The 24976-nt window shown below is 41.1% G+C and overlaps 1 protein-coding gene across 5 annotated transcripts in view; it reads left to right on the forward strand.

Annotated features, from left to right (window-relative positions):
* Positions 1-24976, forward strand: part of APLP2 (amyloid beta precursor like protein 2) — an 85889-nt gene that overhangs the window by 26255 nt on the left and 34658 nt on the right. For 4 of the 5 annotated variants that reach the window (XM_042904210.1, XM_042904211.1, XM_042904214.1 and 1 more), the window contains exons 2-3: positions 22863-23036; positions 23907-24030. In XM_042904210.1, the coding sequence (XP_042760144.1) occupies positions 22863-23036; positions 23907-24030 (298 nt within the window). Of the gene's footprint in view, positions 1-21417; positions 21515-22862; positions 23037-23906; positions 24031-24976 lie in introns of those variants that run through there. The other variant, XM_042904212.1, reaches the window with a different exon arrangement.

The raw sequence follows: 24976 nt of genomic DNA on the forward strand, positions 1-24976 counted from the left end.
TGTGTGCCCTTTAAATGTTGGTATTTCTCGGGGCGCCTGGGTGGCGCAGTCGGTTAAGCGTCCGACTTCAGCCAGGTCACGATCTCGCGGTCCGTGAGTTCGAGCCCCGCGTCAGGCTCTGGGCTGATGGCTCGGAGCCTGGAGCCTGTTTCCGATTCTGTGTCTCCCTCTCTCTCTGACCCTCCCCCGTTCATGCTCTGTCTCTCTCTGTCCGAAAAATAAATAAAAAACGTTGAAAAAAAAAAAATTTAAATGTTGGTATTTCTTACGGTTCCGTCCTTTTCAAATGCAGTCTCTCTAGATGATCCTACCTATTCTCTGGGCTTAAAATTCTTTCTGCCTGTTGTTAAATAGCAAATTCACAATTCCAGCCCACGTTACCCTCTGGAGGTCCTGACCTGTATTTTTTGTCTGGTAAATACAGTTTTGCCGCGTGGGTGACTTTGGAGTATGTTGAAGATAGTGCATCCCAATTTGATGTTTGTCCATCTCTAGTCCCCTCCTTCCACCCCCTGCAGTTCCTTTGCTTATTAGCGACATTGCTCCCCTAGTTGCCAGAATTAGAAGGTTGGAATTGTTCACACTTCTTTCGTATCTTTTGTGCAAATCCTATCCACACTTCTCCAGGCTGTCCCTTTCTGCTTAATGCTGCTCCAGTGTTTGTTCATCACCCTTTTTCCTGGATGAATGCAGTGGCTTCCTAACTGGCCTCCTTTCTCCATCTAATCTTCCCAAATCATACCCTTCCACCTTCTAAAGTATGCCTAGCAAGTCCTACTCGAGCTGGAAGAGAGCCCAAGCCCAGTTTTTCTGGAGGAGAGGTTCTGAAGACTTGCCCGCCCCTCCAGCTGTTCCTCTTCTGTGCTCAGCCCTGTGCCTGTCTCTGTTATGGCTCTTCTCAGGTTACATTGCATTCACGTTTCCTCTTCCTCACCTCTCATTCATAATGTACGTGTTCTACTGTAGTTCTGGCTTTCTCTCTGCCTGGATCTGGTTGCTAAGACTGTTAGCTCCCCGAATACATACACTGAGTCTTACGAGTTTATCTAGTGTGTTCATTTGCTAGGACTTCTCTAACAAAGTACCATGAACTGAGTGGCTTAAGGAAGAGAAATATATTGTTGGACTGTTCTGGAGGCTAGAAGTCCAAGACCCAGGTTGTCAGTAGGGTAGGGCTATGCTCCCTCTGAAAGTGCTATTAGCAGGATCTGTTCCAGACCTTTCTCCTAGTTTCTGGCAGGTCTTGGCTTTTGGCAGCTTAGGCTCCATGACATTCTCCGTGTGTGTGTGTGTGTGTGTGTGTGTGTGTGTGTGTGTGTGTGTGTGTCTTTCTTTACATTCCCCTTTTTATTTATTTTTTTAATGTTTATTTTTGAGTGAGAGAGGGAGAGCGTGAGCAGAGGAGGGGCAGAGAGAGAGGGAGACATAGAATCTGAATCGGGCTTTAGGCTCTGAGCTGTCTGCATAGAGCACGACATGGGGCTTGAACCCACGAACTGTGAGATCATGACCTGAGCTGAAGTCAGACACTTAACCAGCTGAGCCACCCAAGTGCCCCTGCATTCCCCTTTTTAAAAGTCTATTTATTTAGAGAGAGATTGGGGGGGGGGGGGCGGGGCAGAGAGAGAGAGAGAGTGGGAGACAAAGAATCCCAAGCAGGCTCTGTGCTGTCAACACTGAACCTGATGTGGGGCTGGATCCCACAAACCATAAGATCATGACCTGAGCCGGAATCAAGAGTTGGATGCTTAACTGACTGAGCCCCCCCTGGCTGGAGCCTGTATATTTCCTTTCTTATAAAGGCATCAGGCATATTGGATTAGGGGCCCACCCTAATCCAGCATGACCTCATCTTAATTACATCTGCAGTGACCTTATTTCCAAGTAACATCACATTTGAAGGTAGTGGGGTTAAGACCGCACGTATTGAGTTTTGGGGGGGGATGTAGTTCAACCAATAGTATGTTGACTGTAACATACTTGTAAAGTGATCAAATGAAATAATGTGAGTAAAGAATTAGACTTTTATTTTCTCAATGGGCATTATGTTTAAGTTTTTTTCTTTTACATTTATCTATTTTTGAGAGACATAGCACAAGTTGGGGAGGGGCAGAGACAGAATGAAACACAGAATCCAAAGCAGGCTCCAGGCTCTGAGCTGTCAGCACAGAGCCCGACACGGGGATCAAACTAACAAACCATGAGATCAAGACCCGAGCTGAAGTTGGACACCCAACCAGCGGAGCTACTCAGGCACCCTATCAATGTGCATTATGTTTAAATAATCAAAAACAAAAGCTTATGATCTTGTTAATACTTTCCTATCTCTTCTTTTCAACTATATTTAGTAGCTTTTGAATTGTTGCATCTCAGAAGATTCAGGTGGATGATTCTAGCTATTCTGACTCTGACTCTGTCCTGATAAGAGAATGCAGCTAATCTTTTGATATATTTAATACATGAATAGGCCAACAGGGACAAAGGACTGGAGAGAAGGAGAGATGTCCACAGAATCTTGAAAATGGAAAGCAAATGGGCCTGAGTAGCTGAGTTATTACCAGGCCAGAGGAAACTGAAACCTAAATGCAAGGGGAGAGGCCAGCTAAAAGCAAACTGATTTGCAGAGCAGGATTTGACTGAGGAATGAGAACTGTACACCCCAGGAAAAGAGTTTTCCTGGTTTAGCTGGGGGCAGCAGGCCCAGCAATAGATGAGGGGCTAAGAGGTGGCAGTTTCCTTAACACAGCCAAGCTGGTGGGCCCCAGACAGGGGACTTGTGGCATTCCTCTCCAGAGAGGTCACTTATTGACTGGTTCTATCCACATGCAGAAAACTAACCATCTCTGTAGTACTCCCTTCTTCTTTTTCTATGATGATGATGATTATCAACTTAAATCCAAGTTAGTTAACATGTATGTACTGTAATAACAATTTTAGGAATAGGCTTTAGTGATTCCTCACTTACATATAATACCTAGTGCTCATCCCAACAAGTGTCCTCCTTAATTCCCCTTCCCCACTTAGCCTTTCCCCCCCACCCAACATCCCACCATCAACCCTCAGTTTGTTTTCTGTATTTAAGAGTCTCTTATGGTTTGTCTCCCTCTCTGTTTTTATATTATTTTTGCTTCCCTTGCCTTATGTTTATCTGTTTTATGTCTTAAATTCCACATGTGAGTGAAATCATGTATTTGTCTTTCTCTGGCTGACTTATTTCACTTAGCATAATACCCTCTAGTTCCATCCATATTATTGCAAATGGCAAGATTTCATTCTTTTTGATCACCGAGTAATACTCGTGTGTGTGTGTGTGTGTGTGTGTGTGTGTGTGTGTGTGTATACATATACATACATACATACATACATACACACACATCTTCTTTACCCATTCATCAGTCAGTGGACATTTGGGCTCTTTCCATACTTTGGCTATTATCGATAGTGCTGCTATAAACCTTGGGGTGCATGTGCCCCTTTGAATCAGCACTCCTGTATCCTTTGAATAAAATACCTAGTAGTGTAATTGCTGGGTTCTAGGTTGGTTCTATTTTTAATTTTTTGAAGAACCTCCATACTGTTGTCCAAGAGGCTGCACCAGCTTGCATTCCCACCAACAATGCAAAAGAGATCCTCTTTGTCCTCATCCTCACCAATATCTGTTGTTGCCTGAGTTGTTAATTTTAGCCATTCTGACAGGTGTGAGGTGGTATCTCATTGTGATTTTGATTTGCATTTCCCTGATGAGGAGTGATGTTGAGCATCTTTTCATGTGTCTGTTAGCCATCTGGACATTTTCTTTAGAAAAGTGTCTATTCATGTCCTTTGCCCATTTCTTCACTGGATTGTTTCGTGGGCGTTGAGTTTGATAAGTTCTTTACAGATTTTGGATACTAACCCTTTATTAGATATGTCATTTGGAAATATCTTCTCCCATTCTGTTGGTTGCCTTTTAGTTTTGCTTATTGTTTCTTATGCTATGCAGAAGATTTTTATCTTAATGTGGTCCCAGTAGTTCATTTTTGCTTTTGTTTCCCATGCCTCTGGAGACGTGTCAAGTAAGAAGATGCTGTGGCTGAGGTCAAAGAGGTTGTTGCCTGTTTTCTTCTATAGGATTTTGATGACTTCCTGTCTTGCTTTTAAGTCTTTCATCCATTTTGAGTTTATTTTTGTGTATGGTGTAAGAAAGTGGTCCAGGTTCATTCTGCATGTCGCTGTCCAGTTTTCCCAACACCATTTGCTGAAGAGACTTTTTTCCATTGGATATTCTTTCCTGCTTTGTCAAAGATAGTCGGCCATATTTTGTGCATCCATTTTTGGGTTCTCTATTCTGTTCCATTTATCAATGTGTCTGTTCTTGTGCCAGTACCATACTGTCTTGATGATTACAGCTTTGTAATGTATAACATGAAGTCCAGAGTTGTGATGCTTCCAGCTTTGGTGTTCTTTTCAGTATTGCTTTGGCTATTCAGAGTCTTTTCTGGTTCCATACAAATTTTAGGATTGTTTGTTCTAGCTCTGTGAAGAATGCGGGTGTTATTTTGATAGGGATTTCATTGAATATGTAGATTGTTCTAGGTAGTATTGACATTTTAACAGTATTTGTTCTTCCAATCCATGAGCATGGAATGTTTTTCTTTTGTGTGTGTGTGTGTGTGTGTGTGTGTGTGTGTGTGTGTGTGTGTTTCAATTTTTTTCATAAACTTTCTGTAGATTTTCAGTGTATAGATTTTTCACCCCTTTGGTTAGTTTTATTCCTAGGTATTTTATGGTTTTTGATGCAGTTGTAAATGGGATCGATTCCTTGCTTTATCTTTCTGCTGCTTCGTTATTGGTGTGTAGAAATGGAACCAATTTCTCTACATTGATTTTTGTATCCTGTGACTTTGCTGAATTCATGGATCAGTTCTAGCAGCTTTTTTGGTGGAGTCTTTTGGGTTTTCCGCAAAGAATATCATGTCTGCCAAGAGTGAAAGTTTGACTTCCTCTTTGCCAATTTGGATGCCTTTTATTTCTTTTTGCTGTCTGATTGCTAAGGCTAGGACTTCCAACACTATGTTGAATTTAACAGTTGTGAGAGTGGACATCCTTGTGTTCCTGACCTTAGGGAGAAAGCTCTCAGTTTTTCCCCATTGAGGATGATATTTGTGATGGGTCTTTTGTATATGGCATTTATGATCTTGAGGTATGATCCTTCTTTCCCTACTTTCTGGAGGGTTTTTAACAAGAAAGTATGCTGTATTTTGTCAGGTGCTTTTTCAACATCTATTGAGAGGATCCTGTGGTTCTTAAAGCCTTTCTTTTATTAATGTGATATATCACATTGATTTGCAGATATTGAACCAGCCCTGCATCCTAGGAATAAATCCCACTTGATCATGGCGAATAATTCTTTTTTTTTTTTTTAATTTTTTTTAACGTTTATTTATTTTTGGGACAGAGACAGAGCATGAACGGGGGAGGGGCAGAGAGAGAGAGAGACACAGAATCGGAAGCAGGCTCCAGGCTCTGAGCCATCAGCCCAGAGCCCGATGCGGGGCTTGAACTCACAGACCGCGAGATCATGACCTGAGCCAAAGTCGGACACCTAACCGACTGAGCCACCCAGGCGCCCCGGTGAATAATTCTTTTAATGTGTTGTTGGATCCGGTTTGCTAGTATCTTGTTCAGAATTAAAAAAAAAATTTTTTTTTAATGTTTATATTTGAGAGAGAGAGAGACTGAGCGCAAGCAAGGGAGGGGACAGAGAAAGAGGGAGACAGAATCTGAAACAGCCTCCAGGCTCTTGTGGGGCTCAAACTCACGAGCCATGAGATCATGACCTGAGCCAAAGTTGGACATTTAACCAACTGAGCCACCCAGGCACCCCAAGAGAATTTTTGCCACCATGTTCATCAGGGAAATTGGTCTGTAGTTCTCCTTTTTAGTGGGATCTTTGGTTTTGGAATCCAGGTAATGCTGACCTTGTAGAATGAGTTTGGGTTTTCCTCCATTTCTGTTTTTTGGAACAGCTTCAAAAGAATAGGTGTTAACTCTTCTTTAAATGTTTGGTAGAATTCCCCTGGAAAGCCATCAGGTCCCCTTGGAAAGCCAAATATTTGTTGGAAATTTTTGATTGCTGATTCAATTTCTTTACTGGTTATGGGTCTGTTCAAATTTTCTATTTCTTCCTGTTTCTGTTTTGGTAGTTTGTATGTTTCTAGGAATTTGTCCATTTCTTCCAGGTTGCCCAATTTATTGGCATATAATTGCTCCTAATATTCTCTTATTGTTGTTTGTATTTCTGTGGTGTTGGTTTTGATTTCTCCTCTTTCATTTGTGATTTTATTTATTTGGGACCTTTCATTTTTATTTTTGATCAATCTGGCTAGGGTTTTATTAGTTTTGTTAATTCTTTCAAAGAACCAGCTCGTGGTTTCATTGATCTGTTCTACTGTTTTTTTGATTTTGATATCATTGATTTCTGCTCTAATCTTTATTATTTCCCTTCTTCTGCTGGTTTTGGGCTTTATTTGCTGTTTTTTTTCCAGCTTTTTAAGGTGTAAGGTTAGGTTGTGTATTTGAGACCTTTCTTTCTTTTTTAGGAAGGCCTGGATTGCTATATATTTCCCTCTTATGACCACCTTTGCTGCATCCCAGAGGTTTTGGGATGTTGTGTTTTCTCATTGGCTTTCATGTACTTTTTATTTTTCTCTTTTAATTTCTTGGTGAGCCCATTCATTCTTTAGTAGGATGTTTTTAAATCTCCAGGTATTCGTGGTTTTTCCAAATTTTTCCCTGTGGTTGATTTCGAGTTTCATAGTGTTGTGGTCTGAAAATATGTAAGGTACGATCTCAATCCTTTTGTACTTGTTGAGGGTTGATTTGTGAGCCAGTATGTGATCTATTCTGAAGAATGTTCCATGTGCACTCAAGAGGAACGTGTATTCTGCTGCTTTAGGATGAAATGTTCTGAATATATCTGTTAAGTCCATTCTTTCCAGTGTGTCATTCAGTCATTGTTTCCTGTTGATTTTCTGCTGAGATGATCTGTCCATTGTTGTAAGGGGTATTAAAGTCCCCTACTATTATGGTATTATTATCAATGAATTTCTTTATGTTTGTGATTAATTGATTTACATATTTGGGTTCTTCCATATTGGGGGTATAAATGTTACAATTGTTAGATCTCCTTGGTGGGTAGACCCCTTAATTATAATAGAATGCCTTTCTTCATTTCTTATTACAGTCTTTATTTTAAAATCTAGTATGTCTGATAAAGTATGGTTATTCCAGTTTTCTTTTGATGGCCATTAGCATGATAGATCATTCTCCATCCCCTTACTTTCAATCTGCAGGTGTCTTTAGGTCTAAAATGAGTCTTCTAAGCAACATATAGATGGGTCTTGTTTTCTTATCTGTTCTGATACCCTATGCCTTTTTTTAAAGAATATTTTTAATGTTTGTTTATTTTTGAGAGAGAGACAGAGTATGACCAGGGGAGGGGCAGAGAGAGAGGGAGACACAGAATTTGAATCAGGCTCCAGGCTCTGAGCTGTCAGCACAGAGCCCGATGTGGGGCTGGAACCCATGGACTGTGAGATCATGATCTGAGCTGAAGTGGGACGCTTAACTGACTGAGTCACCCAGGTGCCCCTGATACCCTGTCTTTTGATTGGAGCGGTTAGTCCATTGACATTTAGAGTGATACTGAAAGATAAGAATTTAGCGCCATTGCATTGCCTTTTGAGTTGGTGTTTCTGGTTATGTTCTCTGGCGCTTTCTTGTCTTTGTTGTTTTGGATGTTTTTTGTCTTTTCATCACTCAAAGGTCTTCCTTAAAATTTCTTGCAGAGCTGCTTAGTGGTCATGAACTCCTTTGGTTTTTGGGAGACTCTTTATCTCTCCTATTTTGAATAACAGCTGTGCTGCATAAAGAATTCTTGGCTGCATATTTTTGTGATTCAGCACATTGAATATATCTTGCCACTCCTTTCTGGCCTGCCAAGTTTCTGTGGATAGGTCTGCTGTGAACCTGCTCTGTCTTTTCTTACAGGTTAAGGACTTTTTTCCCTTGCTGCTTTCATAATTCTTTCCTTGCCTGTGTAGTTTGCGAGTTAGACTATGCTATGCCTTGGTGATGGTTGGTTTTTGTTGAATCTAATGGGAGTTCTCTGTGCTTCTTGGATTTTGATGTCTGTGTCCTTCCCTAGATTAGTTTTCTCCTATAATTTGCTCACATAAACCTTCTGCCCCTTTTTCTCTCTCTTCATCTTGTGTGACTTCTATGTTTTGGATATTATTCCCTTTTAATAAGTAACTGAGTTCTCTAAGTCTTCAATCATGATATTTTGCCTTTGTTTCTCTCTTTTTTTTCTGCTTCTTTATTCTCCACATATTTACGTTCCAAATTGCTGATTTGCTGCTCTGCTTAATCCATCCTTGCTGCTGTGGCATCCATTTGACATTGGATCTCGATTATAGCACTTTTAATTCCGTCTTGACTAGATTTTACTTCTTTTATCTCCTCAGAAAGGAATTCTGTGCTTTTTTTTTTTTTTAACCCCATCTGATATTCTTATTATCTTGTTTCTAAATACTAGTTCAGACATCTTGCTTATATCTGTGTTGATTAAGCCCCTGACTGTTGTTTTTCCTTTTCTTTCTTTTGGGGTGAATTCCTTTGTTTTGTCATTTTGGAGGAAAAAAAAATACAGTAAGAAATTAAAAATTAAAAGCAAACCAAAAAATCAAATAAAGGAAGCTATATATTAGGTATGTTTTGGTCTGCTTGTTGAAAGAAGCTTGATAGAATAGACAAAATAGGGAAAGAAGAGAAAAAAGGTAAGGAAAAATTTAAAAATTGAAAAAAATTTTATATAATAAAATAGAATAAAATGAAATAAAGTGAAATAGAATAAAAAAATTTTTAAGTAAAAATATATAAAAATAAAAATAAAATTTTCTCTTTCTGCCCAACTCTGTGACTCAGGTTATGCAGATTGTTGTGTTAATTCTCAGATCAATTTCCTAGGTGTTCAAAATGGTTTGGGGCTGATCTGACTGCATATCAGATAGAAGACAAGCTCAGGGTTTCTGTGCTCCTCTGCCATCTTAACTCCTTCCCTGTAGTGCCCCCTTCTCAAATATTGAATTAGATGGCTGAGAAACACCAAAGATTTCAGGAATGCCTTGAACATGATCAAGAACAAAAATAGATGAGGGAAAAGAACTTGAAGACATTGCAGGGAACAAATAACTTCAGATAGGTAAGTTCTTGATATTTACTTCAAAGAGGGGAGGGTATTGCATCTATGACATAATAGTTTTCAGTAAAATAAGGCAGAGAACAAGGAAGAGTTCTCGAAGATGAGAAATGTGATACCAGAAATCTAATCATGGTGTACCTGGGTGGCTGTGCAGTTGAGTGTCCAACTTCAGCTCAGGTCACAAGCTCACAGTTCATGGGTTTGAGCCCCACATCAGGCTTTGCGCTGACAGCTGAGCCTTCTTTGGATTTTCTGTCTTCTTCTCTTTCTGCCCCTCCCCTGCTCACACTGTTTCTCAAAAGTAAACACTAAAAAAAATTGATTAGGAATCTTTCAGAGGAAGAATAAGAAACTGGAAAGGAAACAATAGGGAAAGCAGGGGATTAATATAGAAGGTCAAAGATGCAAGTAATAAGAATTTCAGAAAGCGAATGAGGAGACACGTAGGACTCAGTGTGTCCAGGTTGACCTGGCCCATCAAAACCTCAGTTCAGGGACAGAAACCCACACCAAGGCACATTATGTTTAAATGTCACAATACCAAAAATTGGGAGGAGTCTTAGAACTTTCATATAGAAAGAAGCAGACCTGCACAAAAGATTAGGAATCAAATTTGTCTTATATTTATCAGCAGCAATGCTGGAAGCTAGAAGACAGTAGCTCCACACCATAAATTCTAAGGAAAAATTGTGTCCAGCTTACATTTTAGGTCTCATCCAAATCAGTGATAACATGTGTACATACCCTTTCTTGGGAAGCTGTCTAAACTAAAGTAGGCAGTAGGTCAAGACAGAGGAAAGTACTGAGTCAGGGAATAGGAGGAAGGTGGAAGGGATTTGTGATCAAAGTCCCAGGAGTGGCAGCTGTGTCTGCTGTGTCCAGGTCTAGAGAATAGTCCCTGTAGATGAAGCGGGAGAAATGGCAGGCCTGAGGGAGTCCTGTCTTCAAGAAAGAAGGAATTGAGGGGTGCCTGGGTGGCTCAGTTGAGAGTCCGATTTCCGCTCAGGTCATGATCTCATGACTCATGAGTTCAAGCCCTGTGCTGGGCTCTGTTGTGTATCCTGGAGCCTGCTTTGCATTCTGTTTCTCCCTCTCTCTCTGCCAATCTCCCACCCATGCTCTGTCTCTCTTCTCTGTCTCTCTCTCTCAAAATCAAACACTAAAAGAAAGAAAGAAAAGGAAGGAAGGAAGAAAGAAAGAAAAGAAAGAATCGAGGGGAGCCTGGGTGGCTAGGTCCATCAAGTGACTTACTCACATGAGATTAAGTGAGTCATGATCTCATGGTTCGTTGGTTCAAGCCCTGCATCAGGCTCTGCACTGGTCATGCAGAGCATGCTTGGTTTTCTCTCTCCCTCTCCCTCTCTGCCCCTCTCTGCCCCTCTCCTACTTGTGTGTGTGCAGGTTCACTCTCTCTCTCAAAAACAAATAAACTTTTAAAATTAAAAAAAAAAAAAAAAGAAATCGAAACTATTGGATTACCTCGTGCATCAGGCTGTACTGAGGGAGCTTTGCAGACCTTTTTGACAATCTCAGAGAGTGAGTGGTCAGTACATGTGAAACCACACCAGTAAAAGGAAAGATGCAGTCCCTAACTCTAAGGGGGAAAATAGATGCTTAACAAAGAAGTTGTAATCAGAGTACATTTTAACAGTATAATAATGTAAATGGGAGTATTGATTTGACCAACAGGGCAAGGGGAAGTGAGTGGATGAACATAGGGTATGGTGGTTTCTGAGTGAAACTTTTTTCCTAGGGAGTTACTAGATCATGTCTGGACTGAAAAGGATACAGAAATAAATAAACTATGCTGTTCAGCAGCGTGGAGGTAAATAGCAGAGAAAAGGCTAGAAGCGTTGCCTCTCAGCAGCCTGGGCTCGTCGGGGCGGAGGCACTGCTGTTCTAGTACAAGCCTGTGTTGTGTGGCTTGTTACACTGTGTACATGGACGCACTCGCACTTGGCAAACATTTTTTTAAAAACGGAAACTTGTTGGGGTGCCTGGCTGGCTTAGTCAGTAGAGCATAGGAATCCTGATCTCAGGGTTACAAATTCAAGCCCCACATTGCACATAGAACTTACTTTGGGGGGAAAAATGAAACTTGTTATACTGCATAAGTTTCTTTTTTTTTTTTTCTATTTGTCATTCGTTATAGATCTGCTTCATTGAAACTTTTTTTTTTTTAATTTTTTTTAACGTTTATTTTTGAGTCAGAGACAGAGCATGAACGGGGGAGGGGCAGAGAGAGAGGGAGACACAGAATCGGAAGCAGGCTCCAGGCTCTGAGCCATCAGCCCAGAGCCCGACGCGGGGCTGGAACTCACAGACCGCGAGATCGTGACCTGAGCTGAAGTCGGACGCTTAACTGACTGAGCCACCCAGGCACCCCTGTACAGTGTTTTTTAAAAAATGTTTCATTTCTCTTTTTGAGAGAGACATGTGAGCACGAGTGGGGGAGGGGCAGAGAGAGGTGGGGAGCAGAGGATCTGAAGTGGGCTCTGCGCTGACAGCGGTGAGCCCGATGTGGGGCTCGAACTCATGAACTGTGAAATCATGGCCTGAGCTGAAATCCTGATGTTCAGCTGACTGAGCCACCCAGGTGCCTTGAGACTTGTATAGTGTTAATCATTTAGGAATTGCTGAATGATATCTGCTAATTAATATTAGTTTAAATGTCTTAGAAAAAACCAAAAGTACAGACTTTAGAGTCAGACATTCACTCACTTGGCTGTAAATGACTACTTACTGCCTTCCAGGTCCTGCTTCCAGATCAGTGGTTAGAAAGCCATGTGAGAGGCCTCTCCTTTTGAGAAACTCCTGTTCTAACGGAAAGAGGTGGACCATGTAGGTGAACCAGCAAAGTAGCTTCAGATTGCTTGAGGGGGAAATAAAACACCAGTTGGGGATTGTCCTCAGGAAGGACCCACAGAAGATGCACATGTGAGGGGGGTCTTGACCGTTGAGAATGCTCCTGCTCAGGGAAGAACGGGAAGGGAGTACTAGGTGGAGGACTGAGGCTGGAAAGACCCTGGCTTGTGTACAGACACACAGACAGGAAGGGTGGTGCTGAGCCTGAGGCTGGGCGATGGAGTGAGGTGGAGGTTGTATGGGAGAGTGGGAGTCTCCTGGAACAGAGGAGTGATTGGTGTGTTCTGACCTGAGATGATGCAGAATGCTGTGGGGAAAGCGGACCAGGGAGGGCAAGCATGGACACAGCTCCCCAGAGGCCCACCACAGCACAAAGTGACATCATACTTCCATTGTAGGGGTGCGTTCGTGCTCATGTGTGTTCACGTCCACATTTACATCCTTTTTATTCATTCTTTTTAGTTGTGTGTGGCATTTCCTTTCTCCTTTATGCATTTATTTAGTAGTTCCGTGGCTCGAACCCAGGAAGGCTAATTAATGGTTGAGGCAGCAAGCAGCAAACATACCGACTAACAGCTCATACTAGCTTTATTACTTTATTTTTTTCAAATTGCTGATAATTACAATAATGCACATGGGCACGGGTCCCAGACAGGAAGAATCATTGTCTGCAAGCAGATCTGGTGTGAGCTGATAATACAGTCTGTATTTACTTTTAAATTTAAATGCTACGTAAATCATAGGAAAGATGTCTTTTTGACTTGCTTTGAACTTGGGGAGGGTGGAGATTTTCCATATTTTTGTTATTTTCAGAGTTGTTTTAATGAACATTAGAAATTAAAGTAATTTGCTAGATCATGATTGGTATCTGACTATTGCTTGCACCTAGCAAACGTAGTAAAATCTTTAGCAGAATAGCATATAGAAACTGCTGTTTGTATTTTGAAATGTGAATTTCCTCTCTCTCTGCCCTGTAAAAGTCATTATGGCATATTGTCCACTTTTCTAGTTATAAACAGGTATGAGTTATTCACCTAAGAATTCTGCCTTTTCTTGACTTTGAACATCACAATCTCAGAAATAAAGAACCAAGCCTTTGGTTTTCATTGAAAAGTAAAAAAAAAAAAAAAAACTAAGACATTTTTAGATAAGGCCATCAATTCTTAATATTACAGAATGAATATTTAAAAAACCAGACTATAAATTTACTATTGGTATCATTTTATGAAAAACATTTTAAAGCAAAAGATAAAAAGATAATCTGAGAATTCAGAGCACTCTTTCCTCGAGAGCACAGTTAGCAATTCCATACCTTTATACATTCATGTGCACACACACCAGACCCGTCTTATTCTTCAGACCACTGAAAACCTGCATTAGACCTCATTAACCTCCCCCAATGAGTGTTAGGGAACCCCTATTTTAAAAACGCTAGTAAAAACCATTCTGTGTATTAGAACATGAATGTTTTCAGCTGCATGGATTTATTTTCTTTTCCTGGGTATACGAAAGGAAAAGAGATGATGGAATCAGTTTCAGATCTCTGCATTAGCTATTCATGTTTGCAGTTGTAACATCTGAAAGTCATGTTTCAGCTAAAGCTGGCATGTGGATAGTTTCCCAACTTTACCTTGGTAAAACCATTAAGTTGTGTATATATTTTAGTGAAATAGAACCTATCTGAATAATACAATATTCAGTTTATTACATTCAGTTTATTACATTAAGGACATGAGACATTTGAAAAAATGTTGAAATAGTGCCTAATTTTTAATGATTATGACCTGATGCACTTGAAATAAACAAAATATTATAGAGCCAGAATATTATCTGATCAGCCAGAAGCAAGGAGCATGCTTATTGTTTCTGAGAAAATTGTCAGCTTTGTGCTTGGATACCCCACAGAATACTCCTTACTCCAATCATTTGTATTTTTTCTTTGTTTATTTTTGTATTATTTCTATCATCTGTGAAAGGGTAAGAGTGATTTAGCATGAACATATTATTGTTAATGTTTATTTTTGAGAGAGAGAGAGAGAGAAGCAGGCTCCAGGCTCCAAGCTGTCAGCACAGAACCTGACGTGGGTCTCGAACCCACAAACCGCGAGATCATGACCTGACGACTGAAGTCAGCCACTTAACTAACTGAGCCACCCAGTCACCCCATATTATTATTATTTTTTTAATGTTTATTTTTTGAGAGAGACAGAGTGCGAGCTGGGGAGGGGCAGAGAGAGAGAGAAACACAGAATCCAAAGTAGGCTCCAGGCTCTGAGCTGTTAGCACACAGCCTGACGTAGGGCTGAAAGTCACAAACCGCAAGATCATGACCTGAGCTGAAGTTGGACGCTTAACCGACTGAGTCACCCAGGTTCCCCTTGCACATATTAATTATTAATATTTAATCAGCATTACTTTGGGCATCTGTTACTTGAAATTATTTCACTCTTTAGGTTTAGGAAATACATTCCTATACATTCCCCCTAACCCTGCATCCACTATTTATGTAGCACACTCAATAAATAGCTAAGTAGTACTGGTCAGTGAGTTCAAAGGTTAAGCTCAAGTTCACACCATTTAGATCATCTTACATTAATACTCAAGCCTCCTGGCTTTCTGGCCTCTGCAGTTAGCATGCCTTCAGAGTATGACAGATTGCTGCCTGGCTTCCGAATCCTGCAGATTCCGATTCAGTGAGGAAGCAGTCTTTGTTTTGAAGCCTTGTTCCTTAGGCATCAGGAGTTGGCAGAAAGTAGAGTTCTGCCTGTTGTAGTGTGAACTGTAAACCAAAGTCCAAAGTTAATATTGTGGGTGTCGTTTATTAGAATACCTAAAATTTGGGTAGCGCCATATTTATGTTGCACAAAAGTGAAAACTAATGTCAAGAGAGATTATTCCATAAGGTTGCATAGCTAGTAAGTTGAGGGAATATCCTTCCCTCCAGAAAACACATCTAGAGAAATGACTTACATAGTGCTTTTGATCACTGCAGTAGTGACTGAGTAGTAACTGCAGATTCATCTTGACCTAGCTTCCGTGCCAGCCGGAAGCTGGCCTGGGGCCAGGAAGCCAGCAACTCCCGGTGATTTTCTTTTACATGGTAGGGTGGTATTAAATTGTTCATGTAAGCCTGTGGTGACTGAATTCCCACAAAAGAAAATGTGGAGTATTAACGCAGCCGACTTGAAGTATGTCCAGATATAATAGGTAAAGAAGGAACATGTGGTCTTTTAAGCCCATTTCCTGCCATCCTGGATTTGGGAGGATGACTAGTCCCATGGAGACTTCATGGGTTCTTCCCTGCGCACTCATAATTTAGGCCCCAGTTCTGTGATTGAAGCCAGAGAGAATGAATATGCCAGTGACAGTGCTGCTAACATGTGAGTGCTGCTCTGTGGCAGGCGCTGTGCTTTGTGCTTCCGTGTGAATCCCCACAACAAGCCCCGGAGGGAGAGGTATGTTAGGAGCTCTGTTTTACAAAAAAAAAAAAAATTTAAAGCCTGATAACAATGACCATCAGCATTTGAGGAACTCTTTTCTATAGAACAAGCCTATCTCAAAGCACTTTACACAGGTTAACTCCTTTAAACCTCAAGACAACACTATGGTAATGTAGTTACTATTATCATCATTTTATAGATGAGGAAACTGAGGTCCAGAGAGGCTAGTTGACTTGCCAAAGGCAGCATAGCTAGTCAGTGATGGGACTGGAACTCTGTCACGATCTGTTGTCTTAGAGTCCTTGCTTCTTGGCCACCATCTCACACTTCCTCTGAGGTCAGGAGTGGAATGAGCAGAGGACTAATGGTTGATCACGGCAGGTCTCCATACCTGCTAAAGTCAGTTTCTTGGAGTTGCTATTACGGGCAATTGAAAAGAAACACAGGAACCAGTAAAGAACCTGTCCACTTGAGAATTTTGGATCCAAAAACACTATTCCGCTTTTTTTTTTTTCATTTACATAAAATTATTATGTATTTATGTATTTTTCAATAACTTCCTTTATAGAAGACTCTTGGCTCTCATCTCGGAGACAAATAACAGATAGACCTCTCTTAAATCTTGGGACTTGGATCCTTACCAGTGTAATCCAGATGAACAAATTACTGTGTTCCTATAAAAAGCCTTGGAGACAGTCTAAACCATTTTTAATCTTGGAAATGATACTTCATTTTTGCTTTAATATTTAGAGCTCTAATAAAGCAGAGATTATTTGTATAAATTACTGCCTGTGGAAATAATACCTAACAGTTGGCATATGACAGTGGAGGAATAATGGCTCTTCGCATTTGGCGTTTTCCCCCTAAACCTAATTCACCAGTTTCTAATCAGAATTAAGTTCAAATGTTTAAAAAAATAAAAAAAAAAAAAGGCCAAGGATTTTCAGTTGGTGTAATACAAACTGTCACTTTTAAGAACAGGTTTTCTCAGTTTGCTGCTAAAACTGGAAAATGCTTAACAAGAATCCTGCTATATTTTTTCCTGCTATTTTATTAAATAGTGGGTTGAAATGTTTGAAGCTTGGCGTTTTTAAAATTGAAACCTTCACTTTTTTACTGCTGATGAAGGTACCTTAATGGCTTCAAACTCCAGTCACCCTTTTGACAGTAACAAAAGTGGACTCTTTTACTTGTTAGGCTCTGGGCAGAATCGTAGTAGTCCTCCCATTGGAGAGAATTTAGTATCTGTACACATAGTGTTTTTCTACATTAGTGTTTTCTACATTTTCTACTTGTGTGTTCAGAATGGTTTGTTTTTCAGGTATTGGGCCTGCTCTGATTATACTTACTAGTAACCCTACCTAAAAATGTGTCTTCTCTTTGTGACCAATTGAAATCATACAATCACAATCAAAATTCAGGCTAGTGGTGAACAGGATTTTAAAAACCCAAACCCTTTAATGATTGATTGATTGGGAGAGAGTGCATGTGTATGTGCGAGCAGGGGAAGGGCAGAGGGAGAAGGAGAGAGACAGACAGAGAGACAGAGAGAGAATCTTAAGCAGTGGGGCGGGGGCTCCATGTCATGACTGTGAGATCATGACCTGAACCAAAATCAAGAGTCAGATGCTTAACCGACTGAGCCACCCAGGCTCAGTTTATTTTCAACCTACTTTAGTGGGTTTTTAAAAAGTTGTGGGGGTGCCTGGGTGGCTCAGTCGGCTAAGTGTCTGATTTAGGCTCATGTCATGCTCTTGCAGTTCGTGAGTTCGAGCCCTGTGTTGGGCTCGGTGCTGACAGCCTGGAGCCTGCTTCTGATTCTGTGTCTCCTCCTCTCTCTGCCCCTCCCCCACTCACACTCCGCCTCTCTCAAAAATTAAAAAAAAAATTTTTTTTAATAAAATAAAAAGTTGCAAAAATACTACAGAGTTCCCCTATACTCTTTCTGGACTTCCTTTAATCTTAACATCTGACATAACCGTGGTGCAGTTGTCAAAACTGGGAGATTAACGTTGGTACACAATTATTAACTGACTCAGACCTTATTCAAATATTTGCTCCACTTTTCTCACTAATATTCTTTTCCTGCCCCAGGATTCTGTCTTGGCTCCCATGCTGCATTTACTTGTCATTTCTCCTTAGTCTTTTAAAATGTTAAGAGTCCCTCAGCCTTACTTACCTTTCCTTGTGGCTTCTCTTACGTGGCTTACTGCTGGTGAGGGTAGTGTCAGTGTGTCCACTGTGCAGTAATTTGTCTTCCCTTTCATAGTTAATAACTACATTGGAGAGGTACCTTGAAACTATGGATTTTTTATACTTTGTTCAGTTAAGTAAATCTTAGGTGCAGATTTGTGGACACAGATTTGTCATTAAAAAATTTTTTTAATGTATATTTATTTTGAGAGAGAGGCAGAGACAGAGCATGAGCAGGGGAGGGGCAGAGAGAGAGGGAGACACAGAATCCGAAGCAGGCTCTGAGCTGACAGCCAGAGCCCGACATGGGGCTCAAACCCATGAACCGTGAGATCATGACCTGAGCTGAAGTCGGAGGCTTAACTGATTGAGGCCACCCAGATGCCCCCAGATTTGTCATTTTAATTTATGAATCATGAAATGCCATGCAGACTTGGACAAGAATGAATATGTTATATAGGGTCTTGGCATCCATGAAGAGATTGTCGTTTTACTGACTCTCTCTTTACAAATGGAATGTCTTTGATTATGAGTGATGTGCCTTTTGATGTCTGTAACATGCAGGTGGTAACTGGATGCTACGAAGGTGTGCTCTGTTGAGTATTGATGAGCACTAGGGTAGAACTGGGTTACCTTGCCTTCCCGGGGTGGGGCTGGAACGCTTGCCTGGCTGTAACGCAGCACCTTCCTATCCAGGGAAACATGATTCACTCAGTAAGAGGATAAAACTGTCATCTTTAGACGATGCTCCCTCCACAGCAGGCGCTTTCCCAAACCCTGGAGCCAAATTAGATTCTGGGGCAAGAGTTTCAGTGAGGAAGGAAATAATGGGTTTAGATTTCACTTTGGACTGGGTGCTGCATTGGTCCTGAGCCCCTTTGTTGAAGGGAGGTGGGGCTTAGGTGGGCCCAGGAGTTGTATCTTTGAGATGATGATTAAAGGCCCTCAGTGAAGTTAGGCTCAGATTTAGATGTACTTATATTATTGCTTTAAGCCATTTCAGATTTTCAACCAAGTTACTAGAAGCACTTTTTACCAAGTTGAATTTCTGTCCTTGGATAGCTAAACTCTTTTCCCTGAGCCAAATTAATAAAATGGAACTTCTTATTAAGAATGAATTATTAAGTAAAATGGAAGCACTGGGCTAGGGAAACATTTGATGCAATTTGTTTTCAAAGCCTTAAAAGTGCTGCAATGTGCACCGATCACAAAGACCGGCTTAAGTGCCAGAGCGTGGGGCATTAATTTTCTTTCGTCAAAGATTCCAGGTTCACAGGATATCAGAAGTGCTGACTTGGCAGTGAAATCCCATTTGTAACATGTTAGATTAGGAAACAGATTGATTTATACATTGATGTAATGGATCCAGGCACAGTGTGTGCTTAAGAAAATGGAAGTGCATTAAATAAGAGCATTTTCAAAGGAAAGAAGTAGAAACATCACAGAAAAAACCCCGATCCTATTATGCCCTAGGTAAGGTTGGGGTATGTTTGATTAGTTGATTCCTAGACATGGTCCACAGAGGCTTTTTATATTTCAGATGATACCTTCTTGAGAGTCTCTTATGACCACAAGGATTAATCTTTCTGAACTCAAAAGTGAATCACTGCAGCATATTAGTTGTCTGGAATGATTCCAGTTACTCTCCTTTTTCTTGGTGGTAACTGATGTGAGGGGCTGCTGCTGCTTAGGCCTCTTCCTGTTGCTTTAACCTCTGGTATTTTAGATTCTCTTTAGGGAAGGCAGTGCTGACCATCTCAGCACAAAGATCAAATGCACTCATCACTGATGTATTGACCTTAGTGGTTGACCCATAAACTGAACATTTATACAGTTGGAACTCTTGTGGTCTTTTAGCCAACAACCATAATGAGTAACATGTGGAACATAATCTTTGGTGCTGATAAATGGCTGCCTGCACAGTTTTGACCAATCCATGTCTGTGGCTTGGGTGAGTTCACGTAACTAATCAACACTTTCTTACCTGAATTCATGTGTGCAATTTAAGAGGTTAATGCCCCGCCCTCTGCCCCCAGTACTTCTATGGCACCCGAAATCCTGTTTGTTTAATAGCTGCTTTTAATGTTAAAATATACAAGGCCAGGGGCTCCTGGCGGGGTCAGTCAGCGGTGCGGGAGACTCTTGATCCTTGGGGTTGTGGGTTCGAGCCCCATGCTGGGTGCAGAGATTACTTAAAAATAAAATCTTAAAAAAAAAATTACGCAAAGCCAAAGAGAATTTATGAATTCTTGCTCAACATTTTTTAGATTTAGCTGTGGTGGTTCAGTTATAGCAGGTTTAGGAAACACTTTCCTTTTGACCTATTGATTTGGCTTTCTTGCTTATATATTTATCATTCTTCCTCAATTTTCTTTCTGTCTGGGCTTTGAAGTAGGAAGAAAAGAACTTAGGGAAACTCTGGTTTGGGGAGATAAAAGTGTCCCTGGGGTTTCTTTGCCTTTGTCTCTGTATTAACCCTTTTATATGTGTACATACCCATTTTCTTCCATATCGTGATCGAAAATTCTAGCCTTAATCCTTAGATATGGCTCTCAAAAGAAGAATGGCCCATAGAAGAGGCATTTTGGTACACATATTGAACTCACTGTGAGAAATAAACACATTGGTCTTATACATCCTTACACCTTTTAGTGATTGGTTTGAATTAAAATACCATTGGAGTATTGCCTATAAACAAGTGTGTGTTCCTTTCCACAGCTATCCTGAAATATTCTTTCTTCTTCTTAGCCTGTAGTTTCGTATGCAGTTATGTGGCAGGTATATATAGATCTGCCTTGTACTTTAATAAATGATTATTTGTCACAGTAGGGCTATAATCAATTCTGTTTAATAAAGTTGCTAATTGTTCTCTTCATTGGATTTGAGGTGTTTTTTTCAACTCTGATTGATGTTGGCAATATTTTCATCCCAAATTAGTGTTCTCCTAGCTATCCAACAAGTGTTTGTGTTTCATTCTCCTGTACTGGTAGAAAGTGGGCTTATTTTAATAAGCTTGTAAGCAAAATATATGGAGGATGGTAAACTTTTCCTGGAGAAAGGTCATGATGTATTTGAAAATCAAATGTAGTCTCCTGATTGGAAGGGCCATTAATGTCTTTGTAGTCCATCAGCACAAATAAATGAGAGTTGCTTAGAAAGCACACATTTTCCATATATTATGAAAGGCAAAGCTACCCTTTCTGTTAATAGGAAAACCATTTTATGTTAATTGCTCTTTTTAAAAAGAGCAACATGATAGACCATACAATCTTAACCCTATCCGCCAAGTTTTAACACTTAAAAAAAATTTTTTTTTTCTTTTAAATTTTGGAAGTACTTTTACATTAGGGGAGACCACAAAACTCCATTGTGGATACAACCATCAATATTAGCATATTTCTAGATGCCAGGATCCCTGGGGTTTTCCTGCACCAGGAGACTTAGTAGAAGCCTTAACTGTCATCATGCCTAAAGTTATTTCTCACCTGTAATTTGTGAGCTGTTGTTAATGGCTGTGATGTTTTCACAAAGAGGATACAAGACAAAGGAAGACTGTAGAGTCATTGATTGTTTTATCTAATATAAGATAAAATTGTTCATGAAATCCCTTTTAGTGTTCTGTTTCTGTGAATGACGCCATTCCCTCGTTGAGTAATGAAGCCATGCCTAACATCGTCTTCCTCGACTCCCTAGCTAATCTGTCACCAAGGCTTACCAGTCGGGCTGTCTGATACCTTGAATCTGTTTCTCCACTGCACTGCCTTAGCCCAAGGTACCAATCTCCCTCCCTCTCTTTCTCCAAATTTCTTTGCCATCCTGCAGCCGGAAAAAGTATCACAGCTCCGTTCTGACGGTATTAACTTTGTGCTTGAAACATCTCAGCATCTCGGGGCACCTGGATGGCTCAGTCGGTTAAGCATCCAACTCTCGGGTTTTGGCTCGGGTCACGATCTCATGGTTTATGATTTAGAGCCTCACATCAAGCTCTGTGCTAACAGCGCAGAGCCCGCTTGGGATTCTCTGTCTCCCTCTCTCTGTGTCTAATCCCTGCTCATGGTCACTCCTGCTCTCTCTCTCTCAAAATAAAGAAAGCAGGGGCACCTGGTTGGCTCAGTTGGTTAAGTGTCCGACTTCAGCTCAGGTCATGATCTCTCGGTTTGTGAGTTTGAGCCCCGCATCGGGCTCTGTGTTGACAGCTCAGAGCCTGGAGCTGCTTCAGATTCTGTGTCTCTCCGTCTCTCGGTCTCTCCCATGCTCATGCTCTGTCTCTGTCTCTCAATTGTAAATAAATGCTAAAAAATTAAAAAAAAAAAAAAAAAGAAAAAGAAAGAAAGCAAAAAAAACCAAAACAAAAACTCTCAGCACCTCAGGATAAAGATGGAAGTCCTTTCTTGGTGTGTACACTGTCTAGCCTTGCCTCCTTATGCCTCTCCTCCCTTCTCTCACTGCTGTCTGCCTCCAGTCTATGTTCCCACCACATGATGCTCTGAAGTGCTGCCGTCTTCAGGAGACTTCCCTGACCACCTCCATACCCAAGCCTCAGTTAAATTCCCTTTCTGTATGCTGTTTGGCACTGTGTTCTTTCCCTTGGTGCAACATCTAGGAGTGTGATCACACTTTTGTATGTGTGAGTATGGACTCTTGCACTAAACTGTAAGTCCCATGAGAGCAGGGACCATAAGTTTTTGCTCACTCTTGTGTCCTAGGCATTTAGCACGTTGCTTTGCAAGATAGTAGCTGCTCAACAAAATTTTGTTGTGTGAGTGAATTACTGGAACTTTAGCCTTTACTATAGTGGTTTAATCTGTTAAGGGATGAAAAGTGAGACGTGTGCTTCTATTAGAGCAGTCTTCAGCTGGATTATAGGTTCCCAAGTTCCGAAGTACTCAGATGGGGAGTGAGGGTTAGATTTTTTTCCATTGACATTTTGCTTTGATCATGTAAGTCCAACAATTATTGTTTTTTCTGGCCTAACTCCTGGGGAAGGGCTTTGTTTATGAAGATAAAAATAGTAAATAATGAAGTTTTAAAAGATCAGTTCTACTGTCACAAACCATGGGATGACTCTACCTTTGTGTCAGCTGTTTTGGAGTAAACCTGGATGTTTTCCCTTTTGGCAGGCTCTTGCAGCCAACGCCGGAACAGGATTTGCTGTCGCCGAGCCTCAGATTGCAATGTTTTGTGGGAAGTTAAATATGCATGTGAACATTCAGACTGGGAAATGGGAACCTGACCCAACAGGCACCAAGAGCTGCTTTGGAACAAAAGAAGAAGTTCTTCAGTACTGTCAGGAGGTAAGAGTGGTGCCAGAATGTGAAAACTGCTCTTTTCTGGGTCATGCTTGAAACTGCTTACCTTAGAAATAGATACTCTGTCATTCTGCTTTTTGACCTAAGATCACATTGCCAATGATGGAACACCAGGCGTTTTCTTTCTGAATATATACGACACGACTGAGGCTTGTCAGAGGCTCTGCCTGTGTGCGCTGTGAGCTCTTGGTTCCTTGAGGAGGGAACAGTGCAGAAGCTGGGCAGGTCCCGTACAAGTAAAGCCCGGCTCTCTTGCTTCTCACTTGCAGTGTGGGAGGACGTGAAGTCAAATGTGTGTATCTTGTGCTCTCCACTTGCTCATAGAAAGCCACCAGTATTGTAAATGATAATCTCAGGTCTGACTTGAGTCAGAACTTGACCTAGAAGGGGCTATGAGATGCTTTAACTTCTTGCCAGGACTAGCACAGAGGGCCAGCATTGAAGTATTACTCTATAATCTCATCAACAGACCTTTCCATGGACTTGCCCTTTAAATGTTTTTCTTCTCAGCTCTTTACATGCGTCCTACAAATGGGCTTGATACCTCATCGATTTATTTTGGGCTTGAAAGCTTGCTGCTTTTGTATGTCCTTAAATAAAGATGACTTTTTTTTTTTTTTTTAAAGAGAATGCATTAGAAGTGATCAGAAATCTACCTGTCAAAAGAAAACTAATAGTTACAGTATCTTTTGACTTGCTGAGTTCTTCAGTTAGAACCAGGGGCAGCAGGAGTGGAGGCTTAGATTTATACAGGATAATGATGACGCTGAGTAGCAGACACCCTTACTTGCAAATGAATGTCCATTTATTATGGATAAAGTCAATTTATTGTGTGTGTTTTCTTTTCCCTTGCAGATGTATCCAGAGCTACAGATCACAAATGTGATGGAAGCAAATGAGCCGGTCAGTGTTGACAATTGGTGCCGGAGGGACAAAAAGCAGTGCAAGAGTCACATCGTGATACCTTTCAAGTGTCTTGGTGAGTGTCCTTTAGATGATCGTGGTTGCTTCTTGGGAAGTAGAGGTTGCTCATTTTTAAATTTGATTTTCTCTTGCCTCACAGTGAAATAGCTACACCTGTTAAGAAGCTGAGGGCTACAGGAATGTATTGGGGGACTTCTTTTTTGAATATTTATTGCCTTCTAGTGTTGATGGTTGACTTGTCTTTGATGGTTATTACCTCCCTCACCATGGGCACCCTCAGTCTTTTAAGGATGAGCCTTTTGCATGGCACTGAGAGTGCTGCCTTCAGGGCCTCCCAGCTTTGCCTTGCAGTGAGTGCTTGAAACTCCTGCTGTGTAATCGTAGCAGTGAGTGGTACTGAACAGCCCAAGGGATGGAATCTTCTGTTCCTCTCACTTCATCCTGTACATATTTTGCAAGGTCCTAAGATCCTGTATTGCTAGGCAGGCCGGACTTGTGGTAGTCTCTGAGAGACGCGACCCCTAGCTGTCTATGCACCCCTGCCTTTCTGAAGGGCCATGACTGCTACAGGTGTTTCTGACTTAGTGTTGGTGTTGATACATTCTCACATGTATCCAAATCAACCAAAGGAGGAGTTGGCACCTTAGTGACCGTGTTTATGCAGCAATTACTGTTGTCAAGTATCCAGTAGGGAGAAAGGGGGGGCATTGCGGGTGCTGGACACCATTTACTTTACAGTGCAGCGTCATGCAGTGGGGTGAGGCCTGGAAGCCTTGTGCGTGGTGTAGCTGAGAGATGTTCTTCCAATCCATTTGGCCCCGAGATCTCTGGGTATGAGGTTTCATTCGCTGCCTGTCAAACCCTGGAACTAAATGAAGCAAGAGTGTAGTTTTGAATATTTGTAGTCAGTAGGTAGGCAGTACTTGCATTTGTTTCTTCCTTTTGCACCATTACCCCTGAAGACTTTGCAGCCTGGTCTTCCCCTTGCTACGTGTCTTTAT

Source organism: Panthera leo, chromosome D1 (genome assembly GCF_018350215.1).
Source record: "Panthera leo isolate Ple1 chromosome D1, P.leo_Ple1_pat1.1, whole genome shotgun sequence".
Classification (NCBI taxonomy): Eukaryota; Metazoa; Chordata; class Mammalia; order Carnivora; family Felidae; genus Panthera; species Panthera leo.